The sequence below is a fragment of the Lynx rufus genome, unplaced genomic scaffold (genome assembly GCF_022079265.1).
Source record: "Lynx rufus isolate CCGP_SWC_20201006 ecotype Redwood Valley unplaced genomic scaffold, mLynRuf1.p SCAF_6, whole genome shotgun sequence".
NCBI lineage: Eukaryota > Metazoa > Chordata > Mammalia > Carnivora > Felidae > Lynx > Lynx rufus.
In genome coordinates this window covers 55602297-55623351 of record NW_025814878.1, presented here as the reverse complement: position 1 = coordinate 55623351, position 21055 = coordinate 55602297, and the positions used below count along the sequence as shown (strand labels likewise).

The window sequence follows — 21055 nt, the reverse complement described above, 5'->3', positions numbered from 1 at the left end:
CAAATGTTTGCCACCACTGAGGAGAAAGTTACCTCATGTTCTGAAGGGAATTCTGAAAGGGTCTTTCAAAAACTTGTGGGCAATAATACTGCATTGTTGAAATAAGCACAGTCGACCGAGATGATTACTTTGAAGGAACTAATATCTATTCAAGTGCTATTTTGGGTATTAGCTAAACTTCAGATTGCTCTATACCCAGTCCTTGCAAATTTGAGTATTTATATAACCAAATTCATGAAAGACATTTTTAACCAAAGAAAGGTTGTTGATTTTTTTTTACAATTTCTTGTAAGATATAAGAAGAGAAGACAAATTTTTTCTCTTCCCCTTTAAAACACACTGGTGTATTAAAGACTGTTTTTATGTTCTTAGTGTTTTTGAAAAGACCCTTACATCACCTGCCATGTCTGTAAATACTGGCTAAGAAAACCCATTCATGTTTTTCATTCTTTCTATTTTCCAATTATCCACAACCTATTGCAATCTTTGCTCTCTAAATTTTAGAGATTTTAACTGATTTTAATTTTCCTGAGATTCCTTTCTTTCTTGGGTGGTAGTTCTGAAGCAGCCAGGACACTGTGGCCCATTTAGGGCCAAAAAAAAAAAAAAAAAAGATGACAAACCCTAAAGGAATTTAAGGCAAGTCTGAAGTCCTATGAGATTCTATTAATTCTATTTTCAAGATATCTTCTGCTAACATTTCCCAGATACCTATTAGCTATAATAATATGAAAGCATAAGTGACCTAAGCTCAAAATCATTCTTTCCTCTTCCTCTCCCTACACTTCCCCCCGTTGTCTTGTGTCTGAAAGTCACATTGACATCTCTGGAACCATTGGAAAATTTTCAAAGCCCCAAAGTTTTCCAAAGTGCTGACTTAGGAAGCTGGATTGCTTGGTGTGCATTTATAGAACTTTTCCACAGGTTTCCTATTCATGTGATGAAGCAATCAATATGGATAAAGTTATTGTATAAACTCTGATCCTTGCCTCATTATGAAATCGCCACCTCAGCTACACACAGATCAAGCACACCTGGGACCTCACAGGGTATTTGGAGGGGAGGAAGTGGGGTGGAATGGGAGGTGAGTGGTGGTGGTTTCATTGAAATAAAGAGCTTTCATCTCTCAAGGGCTTTACACAATCTCTTTAGAAGCCACTGGGGAAACAAAGCTATCCTCCTTGACAGGGCGGTGATTTGATAGGATTCGAGTCAGAGAGCAGATTTCTGCCCAGGGTCATCTTGGTTGCCCCATCCTCTACCCCAGACTCACTCTCTGAGCCCCAAACACAGAAGACATGGACAGCCACTGTATTTAGTGCCAGCCAGCATTTTCCAGGGTCCACATTCCACATGGGAGCTTGAAGCAGCCAATCTTCAAGGTCAGTGTGCTTGGGTGGATAGTGTGGCCGAGTTGGATGCTTTGGGGTCAGAGGTTCACATCTTGCCCTCACCATATATTGGTTGCTTCTGACAACTTAGCTTCTCTGGGTGTTTTAACTGGCAGAATGGGGAGGAATGTCAAGTTGCTGACACTACTCAAAACAGAAGGGAAATAACCTGTGTGAGCACTCGCTTTATATCAATACACCCCCTGACATTGAATCCTCATGACATCTCTGAAATCATCATGCAGCTGGGAACCAAGATTCATTTAAGCCACACAGGTATTAAACAAGTACTGAAGACGTGGTTCGCTACCAGGCCAAGTCCTGCGCCTTTTCTGCTACCCCACAGTACTCAGTAAATGTTAATTTCTCTTCAAGAAGATCCCTTAAAGCTAGAGGAGATGGCAGGGCAATGGGAGAGCAGGAGGCTGGGGGATAGAGACAGACTCAGTAATGGTCTTTGGAAGGCACTGGTGCTTTGTAGGGACGTGCTGGCAAAGGAAAGATGTGTTTTCAAACCCATGTCCTTAATACCAGCCAAGGTCAACCTGAGAACAATTTGCAGTGGAAAATTACACCCGGCAAATTCAGCAGCCTGATCCTAATTAGGAGCTAACCTCTCTTATTAGGTGAACTTTTTCTTTATTCCTTCACTGTGGAGAATGGACTGTAATTTGTTAATGAAATAGCATGCTAATGTATGTCATCTTATAATTTGTGGATGATCAAGAGAAAATGTTCTTTCATTAGAAAAATAAGGCTTTTATTTCCCACTTTTCTTTTTTATTCCTTCAAAATCATTAGTCCTTTAAGCATGTTCTTTTGGTCTTATAATAAAGGATTGGGGGAATGAGACCACCTACTTCTTCCAGAAACTTCTTTCACATCTACCCATTTGTTCAGTCTCATGGTTTTACAATTTCAATTCAGCTATTGTTTATTCAGATCCCAGAGGACACTGAATGACACTGTCTGAAGTGGAGGTTACAGCCTCAAAGAAACTTATGACCAAATGCAACCAAGGCAGATGCCCATGTAGACAAATGAGAGATAATAGGAGTAAAATTACCCTGGACAGTGCAGATTTATAACCCAGGCCAGATGCCATTCCTGGGGTCCCATTTGTTGCTCTGGGTTCTTTTATCTCATGGGGCCTCTGAGCAGGGCTGAATAAAAGTTACAGAAGTGCTAAAAGCAGACCAGATGCCCTCCTTTCTCCTTCTCATGATGTCTCTCCTTGCTAGTCTACCACAGGCTGCTTATATTCTGGGTGTTGGCTCTTATTTTGGAGGTGGTTGGAATGATGCACTTCTCCTGACAGTGTTCTGCCAATTGTACTAAGAGGCTAGTCCAGCCCGGGAAAACTCATGGACTTGCGTCAGGCACAGTAGCAGACTTGGGAGTAAAAGATGAAGAGGACATGGTATCTGCCCTGGAGGTAGTGATTCTCCACTGGGCTGGACGGATCCACAGACACTTTCAGCATTATGGGCAGGCATAGCAACAGAGTGGGGCAGGGTGTGGACGGGGAAAGGGAGGGGTGGAAAGGGGCATCCCTTTGCCAGCTCAAGGGGATGCCTCCTGGCTGAGACATTAAGAAGGAGGGAGAGGTCTTCCGGCATGGAGATCAGCTGAGCCAAGGTGTGGAGGTGAGGGCAGCATGAGGCAAAATGCAAGCATCGGATTTGAGGCAAGAGGCCACAGGCAATGAGATCTGGCAGTGGGTGCTGAGGGTCTGTAAACCCAGAGGGTGCAGGGAAGGTTTGTATAGTTTCCTAGGGCTGCCCTAACAAAGTACCAAGAGCTAGGTGATGTAGAGCAGAAGTCTCTTGCCTCACAGTTCCATTGGCTAGAAGCCTGGAATCCAGTTGTCCACAGGGCCATGCTCCCTCTGAAACCTATAGGGGAATGATTCTTTCTTGCTTCTCCCAGCTTCTGGAAGCCTCACATGTTCCTTGACTCCATTCTCTGCCTCCTTCTATGTATGGCATCCCTCCTGTGTCTCTTCATATTGTCTTCCCCCCGTATATGTCTATCTTTGTGTTCAAATTTCCATTTTAATGAGGACAACAGTCAAAATGATGTAGTTGATTTAACTTGATTACCTCTGTAAGGGCTCTATTTCCAAACATGGTTACATTCTAAGGTATTGGAGATTAGGACTTCAGCATCTTTTGGGGGGAACACAATTCAGCCTATAATAGAAATGAAAGGAAAGAAATCACCTTGAGTTTTTTTTGAAGTGCAAAAAGCACAAAAATAAAACCCCTACGCAGAAAATTCCTAAGTAAATCCCTAATTTCCAACCTAACTAAAATCCTGACTCTGCCCTTGTTTTAATCATCCTTTAAGAAAGAATCATCCTTGGAGCGCCTGGGTGACTCAGTCAGTTAGGCGCCCAACTTCGGCTTAGGTCATGATCTACCATTTCGTGAGTTTGAGCCTTGCATCGGGCTCTGTGCTGACAGCTCAGAGCCTGGAGCCTACTTTGGATTCTGGGTCTCCCTCTCTCTCTGCCCCTCCCCCATTCATGCTCTGTCTCTTTGTTTCTCAAAAATAAATAAAAAAATTAAAAAATATATTTAAAAAAAAGTAAGAATCATCCTTGTGATCATCCACTCAGGCTCATGGTTCTTTGTAGAAGAGTTGAGGGTCCCGTTGTGCCATTTCTGCCTATTACAAATATTGCAGAGAACTGGTGCTGCCTTTTGAGGAGGGTTTCTTCACAGGCATGGATGGGAAATCACCCTGTTTCTCTCAAAGTTGTCCTTGACAGAGAGGTTTTTCCTTAACCCTCCATGAAACCCCTGTCTCCTCAGACACACAGCTATTGAATCCGTTTGTAAAGGAAATACCAAGTGCAATCTTTGGGGTTTGTTTGAAGCAGGTTATGATTTTGAGTTCTCTTCCTTTATCAAACATTTTAAACCAACTATTTTCAATGGAAAAATACTGTGTAAGCACAAGGAAAAACAAAACAAAAAAACAATCAAATAGTATCAAGTACTAAACATTAAGCCACTCCTTCAGTCCCTTCCTCAGAAGTCACTACTCATAAATTCCTCGTGTAGCCTTCCAGAATTATTCTATGGAGAGCACTGAGTTTTTTTAGACAATACACATTTAGTTGGGGACATGTTGTTAAATAAACAACAGCTAGGGTGGAGGCTGGGACACATTCTCTGGCAGGGTCTGTTAGATGTCAGGGACTTTTACCACTGAACCCACTGCCTGAAAAATACCTTTTATTTCCTAGATTTTGTTCTTACTTTGCTCTCTTTCAGATCATCTTTCCCACCACAGGAAGGCATTTGTCTGCCTAATGAACTGCAGGCAGGAAGCATATTCTGTAACCTCAATTTGTTCTGCTGACCTTCATTGGAGACGCCTCAACCGATCTCTTTAAGATGGTACGATGACCATACACAGATGGGTGCTCAAGAAGGCTCTATTAAGTTCACTTTCTTCTGTTAGTGTCATTGTCTATATCATATAGTTCTTTAATCTTTTAATAAATTTTTAAAACGTTTATTTATTCATTCTGAGAGAGAGCAGGGGAGAAGGGGCGGGGAGAGGGGCGGGACAGAGAGAGAGATGGGGAGAGAGCAGGCTCCGTGCTGTGCTGCCAGCGCAGAAACTGACACAGGAGCCCAAACCCACCAACCATGAGATCATGACCTGAGCTGAAATTAAGAGTCAGACACTTAACCGACTGAACCACCCAGGTGCCCATACTGTATTATTTAAAGTTTGTATTTGTTCCACAGATATTTCTCAAGCACCTCTTATTATGAGGTGCTGTGCAGGTGAGGGTTCAAGGTGAACTAATGCCCCTGGAGAGAGGCTGATGAACTGGGGGTTAGGGAAACGAGGGAGGAGGCATCATTTAAGGCTGGATGGAAGAGACACAGGACTAGAAAGCCACGAAGACCATCAAGTGGCTGAGTTTTGTTGCCTCTTGTGTTCTGAAGCATCTGCATAGCTTGACTGTGGTTGAAGGTTTTGTTTAGCACGTCTTCTTCCGTTGATGCACACAAGGTAAAATATATATATTCTGAGAGAGATACAGATTGCTTCTGAAATGACTCCAATAATGAAGGAATTTTATATGTGACCTTTTTTGAGTTTTTCTTGAATAAACCTTAAGTTGTGGTGAAACAGTAGCTCAGGCTTTTTGAAAAGTGTGGCATCCCTATATGTAGATCACCCATTCAGTGTGCATTAAACAACAGCCACTCAAGGCAGTCCATCAGGGGGTGTAACTATATTTGCATCCCTCATCACATCTGGCTCTTCTCTACCTAGTGCTTTTAAGTCTTAATGGGGGAATCTTAATACCCGCCCCCCCCCAACACAGTATGCTCCTATGGCTATAGCTAAAACTGGGAGGTAATAGTCTGCATGATTCTTTCATATCAGTATGTGATAAGAAATATGTTTAACACAAATAACCAAACCTGCCTTAAAAAAGTGATACATTTGACCAAATATGCTGTATGGGAGAAATAATTTCTAACGTCAGCTTTAAAAGTCTGAAAATCAAAAATAGAAGGGAACGTTTTAAGACTTTTGTCACACCATGAAGCATGCAGGCATGCTTGTTAATTCACGATGACATTTTAACCAGTCCTATTTTGGCAGGAGAGATAATGACAGGGCATATTCTCATTTCTTAGGAGGTTTACTACTTCAGCTTAACCCCTGAGGTGTAGGAAGAGTTACCTCTGGCCCGGCAGCTCCACCCAGAAGCCTCGGGTCAGAGCCCACTCTAACCAGGCTCAGCAGAGCAGTGAAAACGGGTTCTGGTTCATGAGTTTTTTCTTCAGGTGTCTCCTAGAGTATCCACCTGTGAAGAGGTCTCCCACTGAGGCACAAAAGAAGCATCCACTGGGAAATGCTGCAGTTACATCTAAGTTTAAAGAAAAGCAGAAAAGGAAAAAGCATGCTAACTTAGCTACTTTTGTACATAATCAGGAAATCATGAGATTGTGCTGTCCGTGTTCTTCAGTCTTGGCCTGGAACATGGTTTCGTGGCTGCCTTTGTTGCACAATTTCAACATTACCTACCTAGATATGTTTCTGTGGAGAAATCCATAGTTTCACCTTGGCAGATCAAATTTTGCCCTATGAATACACAAACGTGTCATGTTAGTCTAGGCAAATCATACATTCTTTGTGCCTAAGTTCTTTTGTTTCTTGAACTAAAATCTTTAATTTGAATATTATTTAGCTATGTGCATGTTTATGACATTAAAGATAATCCAATGAGAATTAGGAAAAATATTTGTTGCAGCAGTTATTTGCAGTAGCACATATTAAGAATATAAAATCCCATCAACTTAAAAATCAATCAGTAAACTGTGACATATTCATACTGTATAATAAACTGTGTCAACCTGGATAACTCGCAAAAACAACATAGAGTCTTTTTATCACTTAATCTTGGTAGTGATATCCCATCACTTTTGCCATAAACTGTTCATCAGAAATTAATCTTCAAGTCTGGTCAACATTCAAGGGGAGGCAATTGCCCAGAGTGTGAAAACCAGGAGGCAAGGATTATTGGGGGCTATCTTGGAGGCTCCCTACAACAGCTGCTGTATATTTTTAGGTATATGTGAAAATAGTGTAAAAGCATGAACAAAATTATGTAGTTATATCAGTAATAGTATAAAAACATGTACAGGAAAAGTAATAACTAACTCTGGGATATAAGGGAAAAATAGGCTTGGGAAAAGGTGTACCAGGACATCAACTATACCTTTAGTTTTCTTTTAAAAGGCATGGAAAATGTTATAACTCAAAAAATTCAAGTAACAGTGCAGGGATATCCATTATGTCAGTTTCTACATTTTTGATATCTAGAAACAAAGATTTCCAGATCCAGCATTTAATAGGTGTTTCAAATTTATGTGCCATAGAATAAATTGGTAAAATGATCTGATAAATTTTCTATTTAGAATGTTTACTTTTGGCAATACAGTGACTGCATAGTGCATTGTAAAATGTACAATGTAAAATGTACATACACATTTTGCTTATCCATTCATCTGTTCATGGACATATGGGTTGCTCATGTTTTAGCTGTGAATGATGCTGCTATGGACATGCGTGCACAAATATTTCTTGGAGACCCTACTTTCAATTCTTTTGGGTATACACCCAGAAGTGGAATAGTGCATTGTCCTGAGCTTTTAGTAAACATTTTAAGTGTCATTTGGTTTTCTTGTAATTCTTCATCTTTGCTCCAAAATATTTGACTTTGTAAAAATAATACCCTTTTTAAATTGTGGTAAAAAAAAAAAAACCACAACACATAAATTTACCATCTTAACCATTTTTAAGCATACAGTTCAGGGGTATTAAATACATTCATACAGTTATGCAACCATCACTCCCATCCATCTCCTAAGTTTGTTTTATTTTATAAAACTGAAACTCTATACCTATTAACTCCTCACTACCCCGTTTCCCAAGCCCCTGGCTCTCGCCACTGTGCTTTCTGTCTCTATAAATTTGACTACTCTAAGTACCTCATATAAGTGGATTCATACAGTATTTGTGTTTTGTGACTGTCTTATTTAACTTTGTATTATGTCCTCAAAGTTCATCCATGCTGTAACAGATGTCAGAATTTTCTCCCTTTTTAAGGCTGAATAAAATTTTGTTATATGTACATACACATTTTGCTTATCCATTCATCTGTTCATGGACATATGGGTTGCTCATGTTTTAGCTGTGAATGATGCTTCTATGGACATGGGTGCACAAATATTTCTTGGAGACCCTACTTTCAATTCTTTTGGGTATACACCCAGAAGTGGAATTCCTTGATCAAATGGTAATTCTATTTTTATTATTTTGAGGTGCTTCCATACCATTTTTCCACTATTTTACATTCCCACAAATACTGCATAAGGGTCCCAATTTCTCCACATCCTCACTAACATTTGTTATTTTCTGTTATTTTATTGTAATTGGTGTGAGGTGGTATCTCGTGGTTTTGATTTGCATTTCTCTAGTGATTAGTGATGTGGAGTATCTTTTCATGTGTTTATTGGCTACTCGTATATCTCTTTGGAGAAATGTTTGTTCCTTTGCCCACTTTTTGGATCAGGGTTTTGTTTTGTTTTGGTTGTTTTAGGAGTTCTCTACATTTTGTAGATATTGATCCCTTGCCAGATATATGGTTTGTAAATATTTTCTACCATCCTGTGGGTTGCCTTTTTATTCTGTTAATAGTGTCTTTTGATGCACAAGAATTTTTACTTTTCATGAAGTCCAATTTGTCTATTTTTTCTTTTGTTGCCTCTGCCTTTGGTGTCATATCCAAGAAATCATTGCCACATCCAATGCAAGACATTTGACTTTTAATTACAGTTGCCACTTCTCTTTCCCTCACTGTTCACCAGGGTGGAACAGATCTCATTTTTCTGTCTACTGAACTTATAAAACATGTATGTAATTACAGCTTGGGTGTACTTTCCATTTCCATTTTTCATTTTAACACCTCATCATTGTTACATTATCTTTATCTGATTTTATTAAAAACATTTTTGTTCTGAAGAATTTTCCCAGGTATTTTATTGCTGTAATTGGTATCATCTTCCTGAATCTCTTTTTAGCTGTTCTCTAGCATATTAAAGGGATGTATTTCTGTTCTGATTGCTGATTCATGGATTTGTTGGAATGCACAAGCAGATTGCATCTCTGTGAACAGTTAGTTATTTTAAATATGTCAGAATTGTCCCTAGAAGATTTCCTAAATAAAAGCTGATTCCAATCAATTTACTTAAATTCATTCTGAATTACCTCAGACTCTGTCTTTAACACATTCAATATTTATGCAATGCATCCTCATGAGTGTTTCAAATATATTGTTTGGGGATAGGATGAAGCATCCAAAAATAATTAACACAGTGGCAAAGATAACGAAATGACAAAACTGAAATAGAAGATGCAAATGTACAACCATTTTTAGCACGAAAAGCAACAATCAATCGAGAGTAAATCTTTCTGGGCTGAAGAGCTGCATACAGCAGCAGGACCAATGCTTATGAGATGCAGCATTTTGTTAGATGGACAGGAGCCAGGATCATCACTGTGGTACATTATATGATCTGGGTACCGTTATGTTTCTATAATTGATTGGAATTGTCCACGGAGAATGTTCTTTGCTGCAATCCAAGGATTTCTTCAATGTTTCAGTTTCTCCAAAGGCCACTTGAAGGGTAATGTGTTTTTAGAGGAATGCATTTTTCTAAAGTATCAGAAAATAAGATTGAGGTTTTACTAAGATGTCCATATTATTCTGATGGCTCCTGCTAAAAACAGCACTATTGGAAGCCAGTGGCGTATTTTTTTCCTCTTATTTTTGGCTAGAATTAGGTTTCAGAAGTTGGATAAAATGGTGTAAAAATAGTTACTTCTGAAAGAAGAACCAAATATTTGCTTTTAAAGGGAAAGGGTTTAGGTTTTTACTGAATACACTCAAATTGATTTTCACGCTTTTACAAGCATGGGAGCAACACAACTCCCAGGGAGACTGGACAGAGTAGGTATTGCTTTGCAATGTTAGGAAAAGTACACAGATGCTATTAAGGAAGTTTTAGAACTTGCTTTAAAATGTCTTTCATTCTGGGTGCCACATACCTTGCACCCAAATACTTGGTGAAAGTGTGAGGAGCTCCCACACCGTTGTTCTCAAAACCTGTTCTATTTCCAGAATAGTCCCTGTTTCTGCTGACTTGGACATCAGAAATGGCCCTTGGGAAGACTATGAAAGGGTGATGTTTATCCTCAGAAACCAGAAGGGGTAGAAATGAGGCAGTCGGACCTCTCTTCCATTCAGTGGGGCCTCCATGTACCATTCACTACCTCACCAAAGCACATCCCCAGAAACTATTTTCAGAAAAGGCCCACTGTAGGAATCCTCATTCCCATGTACGCTGAGCTACAGCTGAAATTGCTCATGCATTTGTATTTGTGGAGGTGGAAATACTGTAGCACAAAGGAATGAAACACAAGTGAATCCCTCTCTGAGCACAAAGATTTTATTGTTTTTGGTGGGGGTAATAGCAATGGTGGGGTGGGCTCTTAGCCATAAAATTTATCCTGAGGATGAGTTTGCTTACAATTTATCACCTTAGGCTTTCATTTACCTTTTATTTACTCTTGACAGCTGTTTATCATTTTCTAAGCATTTTCATGTAAAAGATTCATTAAATGAAATTGACAAAACACTTGCTGTACCAGACACTGTGTATACAACAATGAATGAAGCTCACTGCCCTTATCACAATGGAGCCAAATACTATGAGAGGAAGTGCAGGCAGGTATCATCTCTGTTTTGTAGGTGACAAATGGAAACAGAAGAGTTGATGGAATACATTGTCCTAAATCTTCTAATATATGCTTGGATCACCAAACACAACACAGGGGCAAGGTAGTATTACAGAAACATAATTAAAACAACAACAACAACAACAACAACAAACTCAAAACCAAAAACCAAAAAACCCAAACCATTTCTCTTGATACTGCAAGCCTAGCTTTTCTTTCCACTCCATACCTATTCCTTCTAGACCCTTGGTAAAACTGTGCTGTAATGGGAAATAGAGCATATTTTCTGATAATAGCCAGCTGAAGTAACACATGTAAAGATGCACATTCCTGATAGACCACCTATTTGTTTTGGTATTGTAACTGACAAGCTTATTTAAAAGCTTAATTGAAGTCACTGGCTTTCTTCGTTAGAATGACTGTTAGACACCCTTTGTAGTATCAATTTCAGATTTTTGAAGAAGTATGCAATGATTTGTTTCCAGTGTGATCTGGAGTTTGGTGGAGAGACAACTATAATGTTGGAGTAGATAACGTTTGATTAATGAAGGTCTCTGACAGTAGCCTGCTTATTCATTATTTTATAATTGTGTTGTGAGAGTTTCCCCCCACCCCAATCCAAACTTCCTCTTCTGTACTTTACACCCATTTTATTTTTTTGCTGGTTCACCATGGTTAGTACTTTTTTTTTTTTAATAACCCTTGCATCAATTTGACTAAAAAGCAGACACAGACCTAGACTTAAACATCCAAAAAAGATTTTTCCCTTTAGACCATTACTTTTAGAAAATATGCACCAATTCTGATGTGTTGCCATGAAGAACATTTTTGGAATCTCCCTTTTCTGCTGGTCTTTGGTGTCGATTTACAAGCCATGAAAAAGGCAGTTTCATTTTTATGGCAGTCAGCATTACTCAGTGTTAGCCTTTTCATTTGCAGGAATTATGTGGTTATTTCAGAAGCTCCATTCCCTCCTGAAAAGTGGGCACTTTTGAGGCCATTTGGAAATATGGGCCTGATTGGCTGTAGGGAGTTTGAGAACTGGCTCCAGATTAGTCCTCCACATCCTGCAAAGTGCAGTCTTCTGATTCCAAGGTGGAAACCTCGAGAATAAAATTCATCTTAGATCAGTCCTGCAACCCTCAAATCATTAAAAACTGCTTCCAATATGACTTGGAATCAAAGGGTGCAGTCATTCAAAGAAACTGTATTTGTTTTCAATGGATAGGCATGGTATCTATGTAGTTTAAGAAGTCCAAATAAAAGATAACAAGTAAGTGAACAAGGGTTTGGAGATTCAAATAATTTTTAATGACAGGGAGGTGCTGTGATTCTGCTCAACCAAAGATGGATTACAGTCCATCATCTTTTCCAGGATGTCTCTGTAATGAACTGGTTAATATTAATTTACAGATATAGCGTTACTCATGAAACTTTAAAAATATTTTCTGAATTACAGGCCAAATGAAGAGTAACAAGAAAAATGTAAGCATCCATTCAGATGTGGCTGGCTGTGTGTGCTTGACCTTGGGTAAGACTGGAAGCAACCTCTGTAGTACTCCAAGATCTCTCAAACTGACATGCAAAAGACTTGGGTAGAAGTTTCAAGCGAGGTAGAATCCTTGAAATCTCATTTAAAGGCCTCAAATTGGAAGAATTTTATTTTCCAGGAGTAGTATAGAATCCTTATGATGGAAAGTGAAAGGGCTGAGGCTGAAATTATGGGAGTAACTTTCTAGACCCTGCAACTATTCTCCATCACTTAAAATCGACAACCTGGAATCAATAATCATTCTTAGAATTTTGAGGACCTTAAAATGATCTAAGTAGAACTCATTAAACCAAAAATTTTTATCTCCTTGTTTTGCTTAGATTTAGAATTTAGATTTCTGAAAGCAGAAAAAGAAAGCTAATATAAGGGCTCAGTACGTATCTTAGAAGCCAAGTTCTTTTATACTTAGTAATAATCAAAAAATTTAAAACTTACTTCAGATTTTTCTTTTTAAACAATTAAGGTCATGAAATAATTTTTACCTACTCATTTTGGATTATTTCTGAAAGAGAGAAGGCTCAGAGTTATTGTCAGTTCATATTCTTCAAGCATATGGAGTTCCTGTTTAGGGCTACTTTCACTGTGAATAGTCAGCTGTAGTGATGGAAGACAGACAGACACCTGGTAAGAGAAGACAATAAAACCTCAGGCTGAAAAGGCTTTATGATAATTTGAAGTTTTACAATAACTGTAGTACCCAAGATCCATGCTACATAACAATATTTCATTCTTCTTTTCCATAAATAATAAGTCATCATGATAATAAAACTACGTGGTCTCTCCATGTTATAACACAAGTTACACTGTACTTCTCACCTTGTATAAATAAATATCAGAAAGAGTATGGAAGTAAAGTCTTGAAGCAGAGGTAATGAAAAGAAGAGTGGGGGGAACAAATGGGAAGGAAGCAGGCGAGATAATTGAGTCAGCTTGTCTTGAAGTGGCACTCTAAATATTTTATTTCCACCAGTTATAGTATCCACATTTTCTAAGATCAGTATATTTTGCTTTCCTTATCATCATTGGGCTCTGCAATATAATTTTACATCCTATATTATTAACATTTTTGACTATAAGAAATTCTTGAAACTCCATGTGATCAAAGTATAAATTTTGATAACAACCCATATTATATGTCTCCATACAGATTTATCTTATGTATTTTATGCTGCAGGGCTAGAAATCTGTTACAACAAATCCTAACACTGTCATGTCTCAGTGTAGTTTTCCTTAGAAAATAAGAAACCAACATTCTTGTAAACATTACACCGTGAGATGTAAGATTTGATGGATAATTCCTAAATATCATCTCAATATACACAAAAGGTTTTCCTACACGTGTGTTCATTTTACATATCAAGAAACTCACGAAGACAACATTTTGTAAGGCAACATTTGTTAAAAGGCCACCGCAGCTGACTTTGTGTTGCTGGAGTCAATACTGCAGCCACCGTCAATTTCCTGGGTGTCTTGAGGTTAGAAGTTGATTCCACCAAGGCAAACATCAAGCAATTCGACTTTGTCTAGATGAACAGGCAGACTTCTTAACCAATTCTCTCAAATGGACTGTTCGGGTCAGGTTACTTCACTTTCAGGTCAATCAAGGCATCAGAGACCTCCTCATTGACCTGGGCAGAAATACTCGCTGGTGTGACATTGAGATGAATGTCATACTGCTGGTCCAGGCCAAGGTAGCAGTCGCTCATGAGATACAGTGTGTAGATATACCTAAGTTTAAAAACAGAATGAAATGTAAAACAACAGTCATATTTAATTCTTTCAGAACTTGGGTGGTGAGACCCTGCTTACCTTCCAGGTAGTTCCGGAGTATAAAAAGAAATGGAAACAACGTGATGGTTTCGAACATATCCCACTCTTTTCAAAGCAATAAGTTCTCTCTTATCCACTTCTCCTAATATCAAAAACCATCCTTCATCTTTCAATTTGGGAAATCGGGGGGTAACTGCGTGGCTGTCTTGCTTTCCCTATAAACCAGAAAAAAAAAGAGATAAGACATTAATAATGTTTAGACTTTCTATGCCCTTCGGTTGTGGTTAAAAGGCTAGGTTGTTTTCCTTGAAGGCCATAAATCTACGCAGTTCAGTGTTATCTATCTGGGATGTTTTAAATTTTATTGTTTGGTGTTTTTGATATGCTATCACCTGCCACTTTTCAGGATTCTCAAAGCACATTATAGACACTACTTTGTGGCTATAATCACCAGCATATTTGGCTCAGTTAGAATGGAAAGCCCTGAATCTTAATATCAAATTAGTAAATTCTCCCATCATTCTTATAAATGATATTAGTACCCTATTTGAAGATGGACGAATTGAGATACAATCCTGTTAACCAAATCTTCCAAAGTCTTATTCACAAGAAACTGATACCTAGGGGAAAAAAGACAATCAAGACTAGACCTTGGACCTCAAGATAGTAAGCACTATATCATATAAATACCTTCCCTCAACCCAAGAATCAAACTCACATAAAAAAACATATATTCTAATATGGCAATATTAAAAAATCATTTCTTTGAGGAATGGGAAATTGTAAGCCAAGTGATTTGTAAAATGCATCAATCACCACAATCCAAGATCAGATATTGCCATAATGGCAGCACTTGAAGTCTTTAGATCGATTTTACCAAATACAAGATTTTAGTGATTCTTTAAGACACTGGCATTATGGCATAAAATGTACTGATAATGACATGCTTTCAATCAGACATCATTAAATATTCTAGAGGGAGATGTTGCACTTAAGACATTTTAAAAGAGAAGTCTGAGAGCAATGCATTTTTACAGCATTTAGAAACAAAACTGAGAGTTTTTCTAGCATGATTAAGGCATGATTACATTTTTAAGTAGTAATACTAAGGTAGAAAAATTGTAGTTTTCCCCCATGATTTTATCTGTATGATTACTACCATATTTTTTTGTAAGTTGAGATACATTAGGTCTTCTAAAAATGGTCATATTAGAGCCTCTACACTGCCAGAGGCCAATCGGTTCGAACTTACACTGACTGATTTTTAGCATTAGAAATTAAGTGAGATGGGACCTGAAAGCACAGCACTAATAGATGTAACAACAGAAAGCTACTTGCCATTCTGTGTTTGAAAGAGAGTGGACTGTACTCACGAACAACCACTTCATTCCTGAGGGCTTATTTTAGATTTGGCACTGGGTGAAACAGAAGACAAATCCTTTCTTATTTCAATTATGGTACTAAAAACCAATCTGCCTACATGCTGTATGCTAATATTCTTAGAGGCCCCAATATTTAATATTTGTGTCATAGGTAACAGAAAAAAGCACAGTAATTGGAAATGAACACACTTTAAATTTTTGACCTGTATGAGCATTGACAACGCTCTCTCACAGGTATTACGGTGAAGGAAACAAGCAGATGTGGCATCTGAGGTGCAGAAAAGCTTAGTGTTTTACTCAAAGTCACAGATCTAAGTGGTAAAACTTTGCTCCCATGCAGCCAAATGCGGTCCCTACATATCAAAGTGCCCCAGGGCAGTGCTTCCCAAACCTTCAAGTCCTTAAAAATCATTCGGGGTGCTGGGTAAAGGTACAGATTTTGAGACCTCTCCCCCTGAGATTCTGATGCAGTCACTCTGATAAGTACGGCCAGGGAATCTGCACTCCAAAAGGCATTGCAGGGAATTCTGCCGGACTGAGTACATAGACCATATGAGAGCAGTACGTCACGCAATGTATTATGTAAGGTGGATATTCTGGGGCTGAAAAATGGCACATGGGGAGAAATGATTGATTTCAGAAGACTGACTCTTGCCGCTTAAGGCCAGTTGAGAAAGCAGGATTCATGAATGACACGGACACATTAGTAATATAAAAGATATGTGTGGTGGCGCATGCCGGTGTCTGGTGTGAAGCATTTGAGAATGGAAACCAAACACTATACCTTGTGGAACCCGAAGTGGACTCTCTGCAAGCTGACTTGAAGCACATACTCTTGATCAGCATGCAATTTGATCCACCTGTTGTCATTTCGTTTGTCTGAAGTCAGAGTTGTGATAGAAAGTTCACCATGTCCTTCCACTGAGTCATCCCACCAGCCTTTAACACTTAGGCCAACATCTATCACCGGCAAGTGGGATAAGAAATTCCATGCCTGAATAAAAAAAGAGGAAAAGATAATAAAGGGATGGTTAATGTCAAATGCACTGATCAAGTAAGAAATAGTGTGCTTTGAAAAAAATCAACCTTTTTTTTTTTAAATGAAATTTTTTGTCAAATTGGTTTCCATACGACACCCAGTGCTCATCCCAACAGGTGCCCTTAATGGTCACCACCCACTTTCCCCTCCCTCCCACCCCCCATCAACCCTCAGTTTATTCTCAGTTTTTAAGAGTCTCTTATGATTTGGCTCCCTCCCTCTCTAACTTTTTTTTTCCTTCCCCTCCCCCATGGTCTTCTGTTTTGACATTAATTCTAGATTCAATGCAGTTGTGAGAACTAACACAGAGAGATCCTGTGCACCAATTTGCCAGTTTCCTCCAATGGTAGCATTTTTCAAAACTAAAGTACAATATTAATACAGGATATTGACATGATATAATCCACAGCTCTTGTTCAGATTTCCCAGTTTTTCTTGAACTCATTTGTATGTGTGTCAAACTAGTGTGCTTTTGCTCTTTGTAGTTTAAAGTCTTTATTATTATTATTTTTTTAACGTTATTTATTTATTTGAGAGAGAGAGAGAGAGAGAGAGAGCAAGCAGGGGTGTGGGGTAGAGAGAGAGAATTCCAAGTAGGCACCCCGGTGTCAGTGCAGAGCCTGACGCGGGGCTCTATCTCATGAAACATGAGACCATGACCTGAGCCGAAATCAAGAGTTGGACACTTAACCAACTGAGCCACCCAGGTGCCCCTGAAGTCTTTTTAAAGGCAACTAAAAAAGTATTAATCATTAGCTACACTGTGACTCTTTCACTGTAAATCCCTCCTAGATATTGAGTGGCTATGGTCTATATTAAACAATAAGTCTAAAAATGCTTGTTTTTAAACTTGTTTGTTTTAGAGAAGCATCGGATCTAATATTTACATGACTTCTAAGGCAGAGAGCATTACTTGGGGATATAAAGGCAACCTGAAAAAAAAAAAACGCTGTGATGCAATTGTTGATGTCACTCAGCATCATTCATTGACTATTGTACAAAAATTTTTTTTGTCCATATTCCAAATGTATTCTGAAAGGAAAACATTCCTATATGTCTGTATATCATAAAGAACCCTGTAAGTCTAGGGTCCTTCTGGAAATAAGTATGTATTTTTGGCATTATATTGAGAATACCAATTAAAATGATGCATTTTAAAGGGATATAAAATATCTTACTTATTTCATTCTTGCTCTTTAAACGGAAAGATATTTTGAGAAATCAGTATGCATATATCAAGTGACATCTTTATTGAATGAATGAATGAATTCCTAAGTCTACAGAAAGGATGTAACAAAATAAACTTAATGTTGTCATGTTACTTATTGTCATATTTTTCTAATATTTATAACTATGTGGCAATATCACTATCAGTCAAGAAACTTCCAATATATTGGTTGTTTTAATCAGTTACTAATCAGTTACCTTTTAAGTTAGGTTTTAAGAGTACTTTAATTTTGGTTTTTCTTTTATTTCTTAAATATATACCATAGATTTCCTTATAGGCTTTGATTTTCTGTTTGCTAAGACTTTTAGTGCTGCTGAGTACACCTAATTGAAATGAAGTAGCCCTCGTGAATCAAACTACCCCTTAGGAATTCAAAAAATGTAAATCCAATGCAAATTTTCAATCCAAATACAATCCTATAACTTGTCTTGTGAATCTGAAATGATGTCTGGAATAGATCTTGAAATAGTCAAGGTACAGAATGGTCTACACTGTGCTTCATTCAAGGTAACAGATGGCCCTATCCCCTCCTAGAGCCAACAGTCATTGAGTATAGAAGCTATACCACTTGATGTTCTAAGACTGGCCAGAGTGGAAAAGTGATCAAGGGGACACTTAATACACAATTTCTGTAAAGCATTTAAGTTTGTGAGACAACACAAACAACAATTACTACAGGAAGCAAGACTTCATGTTTCTTTACTTATACTATTAAATTAGTTACCAAGAGGTGTTTCCAGTTATTAGCAACTCACTGGGATTTTACTTTATAAAGCCCCCAAAAGTCAAATCTGGTTTTCATATATATGTAATCTTTCAGTAGTGCTTAAATATTTTTTTTTTCATCGTTGGTGTGTACACACATACTTGTTGGGTGTGTGTATGTATACACACACATATATACAAAAAAACATAAGCTATTTTTAAAGAAATTGCTAAGACATTTCAATACCAGCCAAACATATTTATCTGAGGATTAATCTTCATCTATTGAATCAGGCAAGAGCATTGCCATGCATACAATTATTTAATTAGCAGCCAAATCCTCTGCCAGTCAGCAGCCGTTCCAGGCATACTGATGGGGTAGAAGATGCAAATCTCACAGTCGTACTGCTTTTTCTCATTACTACTGCAATTAGCACTTAAATTGATGCTTTAAACATACTAATTTCTGGAATAATTCAGGATTTGTATGTTACCTGGGATCGCCTCACTGCAGAGCCGACACCAGATTGCTCTGCAAATTGAAGCACTTTTGAGCCAAATAACCATCATCATATCAGACTGAGCCAATTTGCATTTGGTTTTTAAAGATAACAGAATGGCAATTTATGCAAATAAATTAAGTAAGTTTACTTCTGAGTTCTCCCTGAACTAATTATAACAATGTTCTAATTTTTCATCACATCTAAAACTTGGCTTGAAACCAATGTATGTTAGGTTAGAAATCTGTTGTTGCTAACAGAAGCCTTGTTTTGATTTCAATATATTGTTTTTATTCATAATTTTGATGGTAATTTAGTTAGAAAGGTAGGCACTTATTATGAAAATTTAGGTTGTTTTTTTGTGCCAATTTTGAGTTCAACAGAAATTGAACAATCAGACTTCACTGCCTGTTACACTTTTTCTAAGTCTTGCTCAAAACTAAGTTCCACTGGAAAAAAAGAATGACATGGTTTAGAAGTTTCTTTATCTTAATACTTGCATTTGCAAGTCAGTATGTTAATTATGTTATAAATCCTGAATGTTTGACATGTTTAGGCTAAAACTGCTTAAGACTTAAAAGTCTATATATGCCAAATACTTCTGGCATCATTCATTCATATTTTTGGCCATTCCAAAGACTAGGTTTAGAGAGATGACCTATGTTGTCTTTTACAACACACATTTAGCTCTCTATCTAAGTTATGTGGTAGACAAAAAAGGGGTTTCTTAGAGAAATACTTTAGAACCTAGGAACAATAAGCAATTAAAATAAAGGGGGAGGGCATAAAAAAGTAACTGAGGGAATTGCATGAAAATCTACTCAACTGAAATTTATACCCAAGTGGGTAATATAGCCTAGTGATGGACAAGCTACTGTAGTCCTTTCTAAACTGGTTTAATACATTAATCAGTATTAATACATTAATACATTAATACTTTAATACACAATCAACTTTGAATAATGCCAATGCTACTAATTATTGTCACTGTAACTATTTTTAATATTATTAGGCTCTATTCTATATTAGAAACTACATAACTACATTTTGTTTTTAAAATTTTTATTTTTGTTTTAGAGAGAGAGTGTGCACGTGTGCTTGCGCATGTGTGAGCGGGGGAGGGGCAGAGGGAGGAGGAGAGAGAATCTCAGGCAGGCTCCATGCTCAGTGTGGAGCCCAGTGTGGGACTCGATCCCACAACCCTCTCAGATCGTGACCTGAGCTGAAATCAAGAGTTGGACATTCAACTGACTGAGCCATCCAGGCGCCCCATAAAACTACATAAAGCAATTTATATAATAACATCCTGCTTAATTTTCACAAAACTTCATGAGACAGGTATGATGTTTTCATGTTCATAATCATGGCATATGGTAGACAGAATTTAAACCCAGATGAATCAGACTCCCAAACCAATGCTTTAGGTTAGAAAACTCTAGGTACAATTTCCCAGACAGAATAAGGAAGATTTGAAACACAGAAACAATGATCTTACCTGCTTCATTTTTACAGCTGTTAGCTCATTTTCCATCATCGAGCTGAATACATGGTCCTTCCCTCCACAGGCATGGAGCAATTCAGGAAGGCACTCGATGAAGCCATGGCACCCAGTACGTCCGCCTTTTGTGCCTGTGCTCCATTTCCTGAAAAATATTATCAACACTAACTAATTCTTTCCTAGAATAAATGAGAATTCCTGACAATGATGGTTTACCTGATGACAACAGTTTTTTTAAAATTAAGATTACTATACAACTTTTTAAAGGCTATAATCATTATGTTTCAAAATCAGCCAGCATTCTCTAAGATATCAATCCAAGGCAGTCTGGCTATTATGACATAAGATGTGTAAATCAAAGGTGAGCTCAGTAACTACTTAGGGTTTACGGGTAGGGGGTGAATTTCTATAGGAAGGCACTAATGTATACCAGTGCTTCCTGTGGATAAAGCACTGAATTGGAGCCCTGATATTTTTTTTAAAGGATGCGGGCAAATGTCTCTAATATAATTACTTGAATAAAGTTTTCATCTTAAGTTGTTGGGAACCTACAATGAAAAGTACATTTGGGAATCTTTGAGATTTATGGCACAGAAACACAGTCCACCTAAATCTTACTATCTTGTTTATACAACAAGAAGAAAAATATGA

General features: G+C 37.9%; 1 protein-coding gene across 1 annotated transcript in view; it reads right to left on the bottom strand.

Annotated features, from left to right (window-relative positions):
• Window positions 1-10426: 10426 nt before the first annotated feature.
• Window positions 10427-21055, bottom strand: part of ASCC3 (activating signal cointegrator 1 complex subunit 3) — a 367207-nt gene continuing 356578 nt past the window's right edge. The window contains exons 39-42 of the mRNA XM_047101482.1: window positions 20402-20549; window positions 16219-16428; window positions 14092-14267; window positions 10427-14010 (exon numbers count right to left, since the gene is read on the bottom strand). Of these exons, the coding sequence (XP_046957438.1) occupies window positions 13863-14010; window positions 14092-14267; window positions 16219-16428; window positions 20402-20549 (682 nt within the window). The 3' untranslated portion in view covers window positions 10427-13862. The remainder of the gene's footprint in view (window positions 14011-14091; window positions 14268-16218; window positions 16429-20401; window positions 20550-21055) is intronic.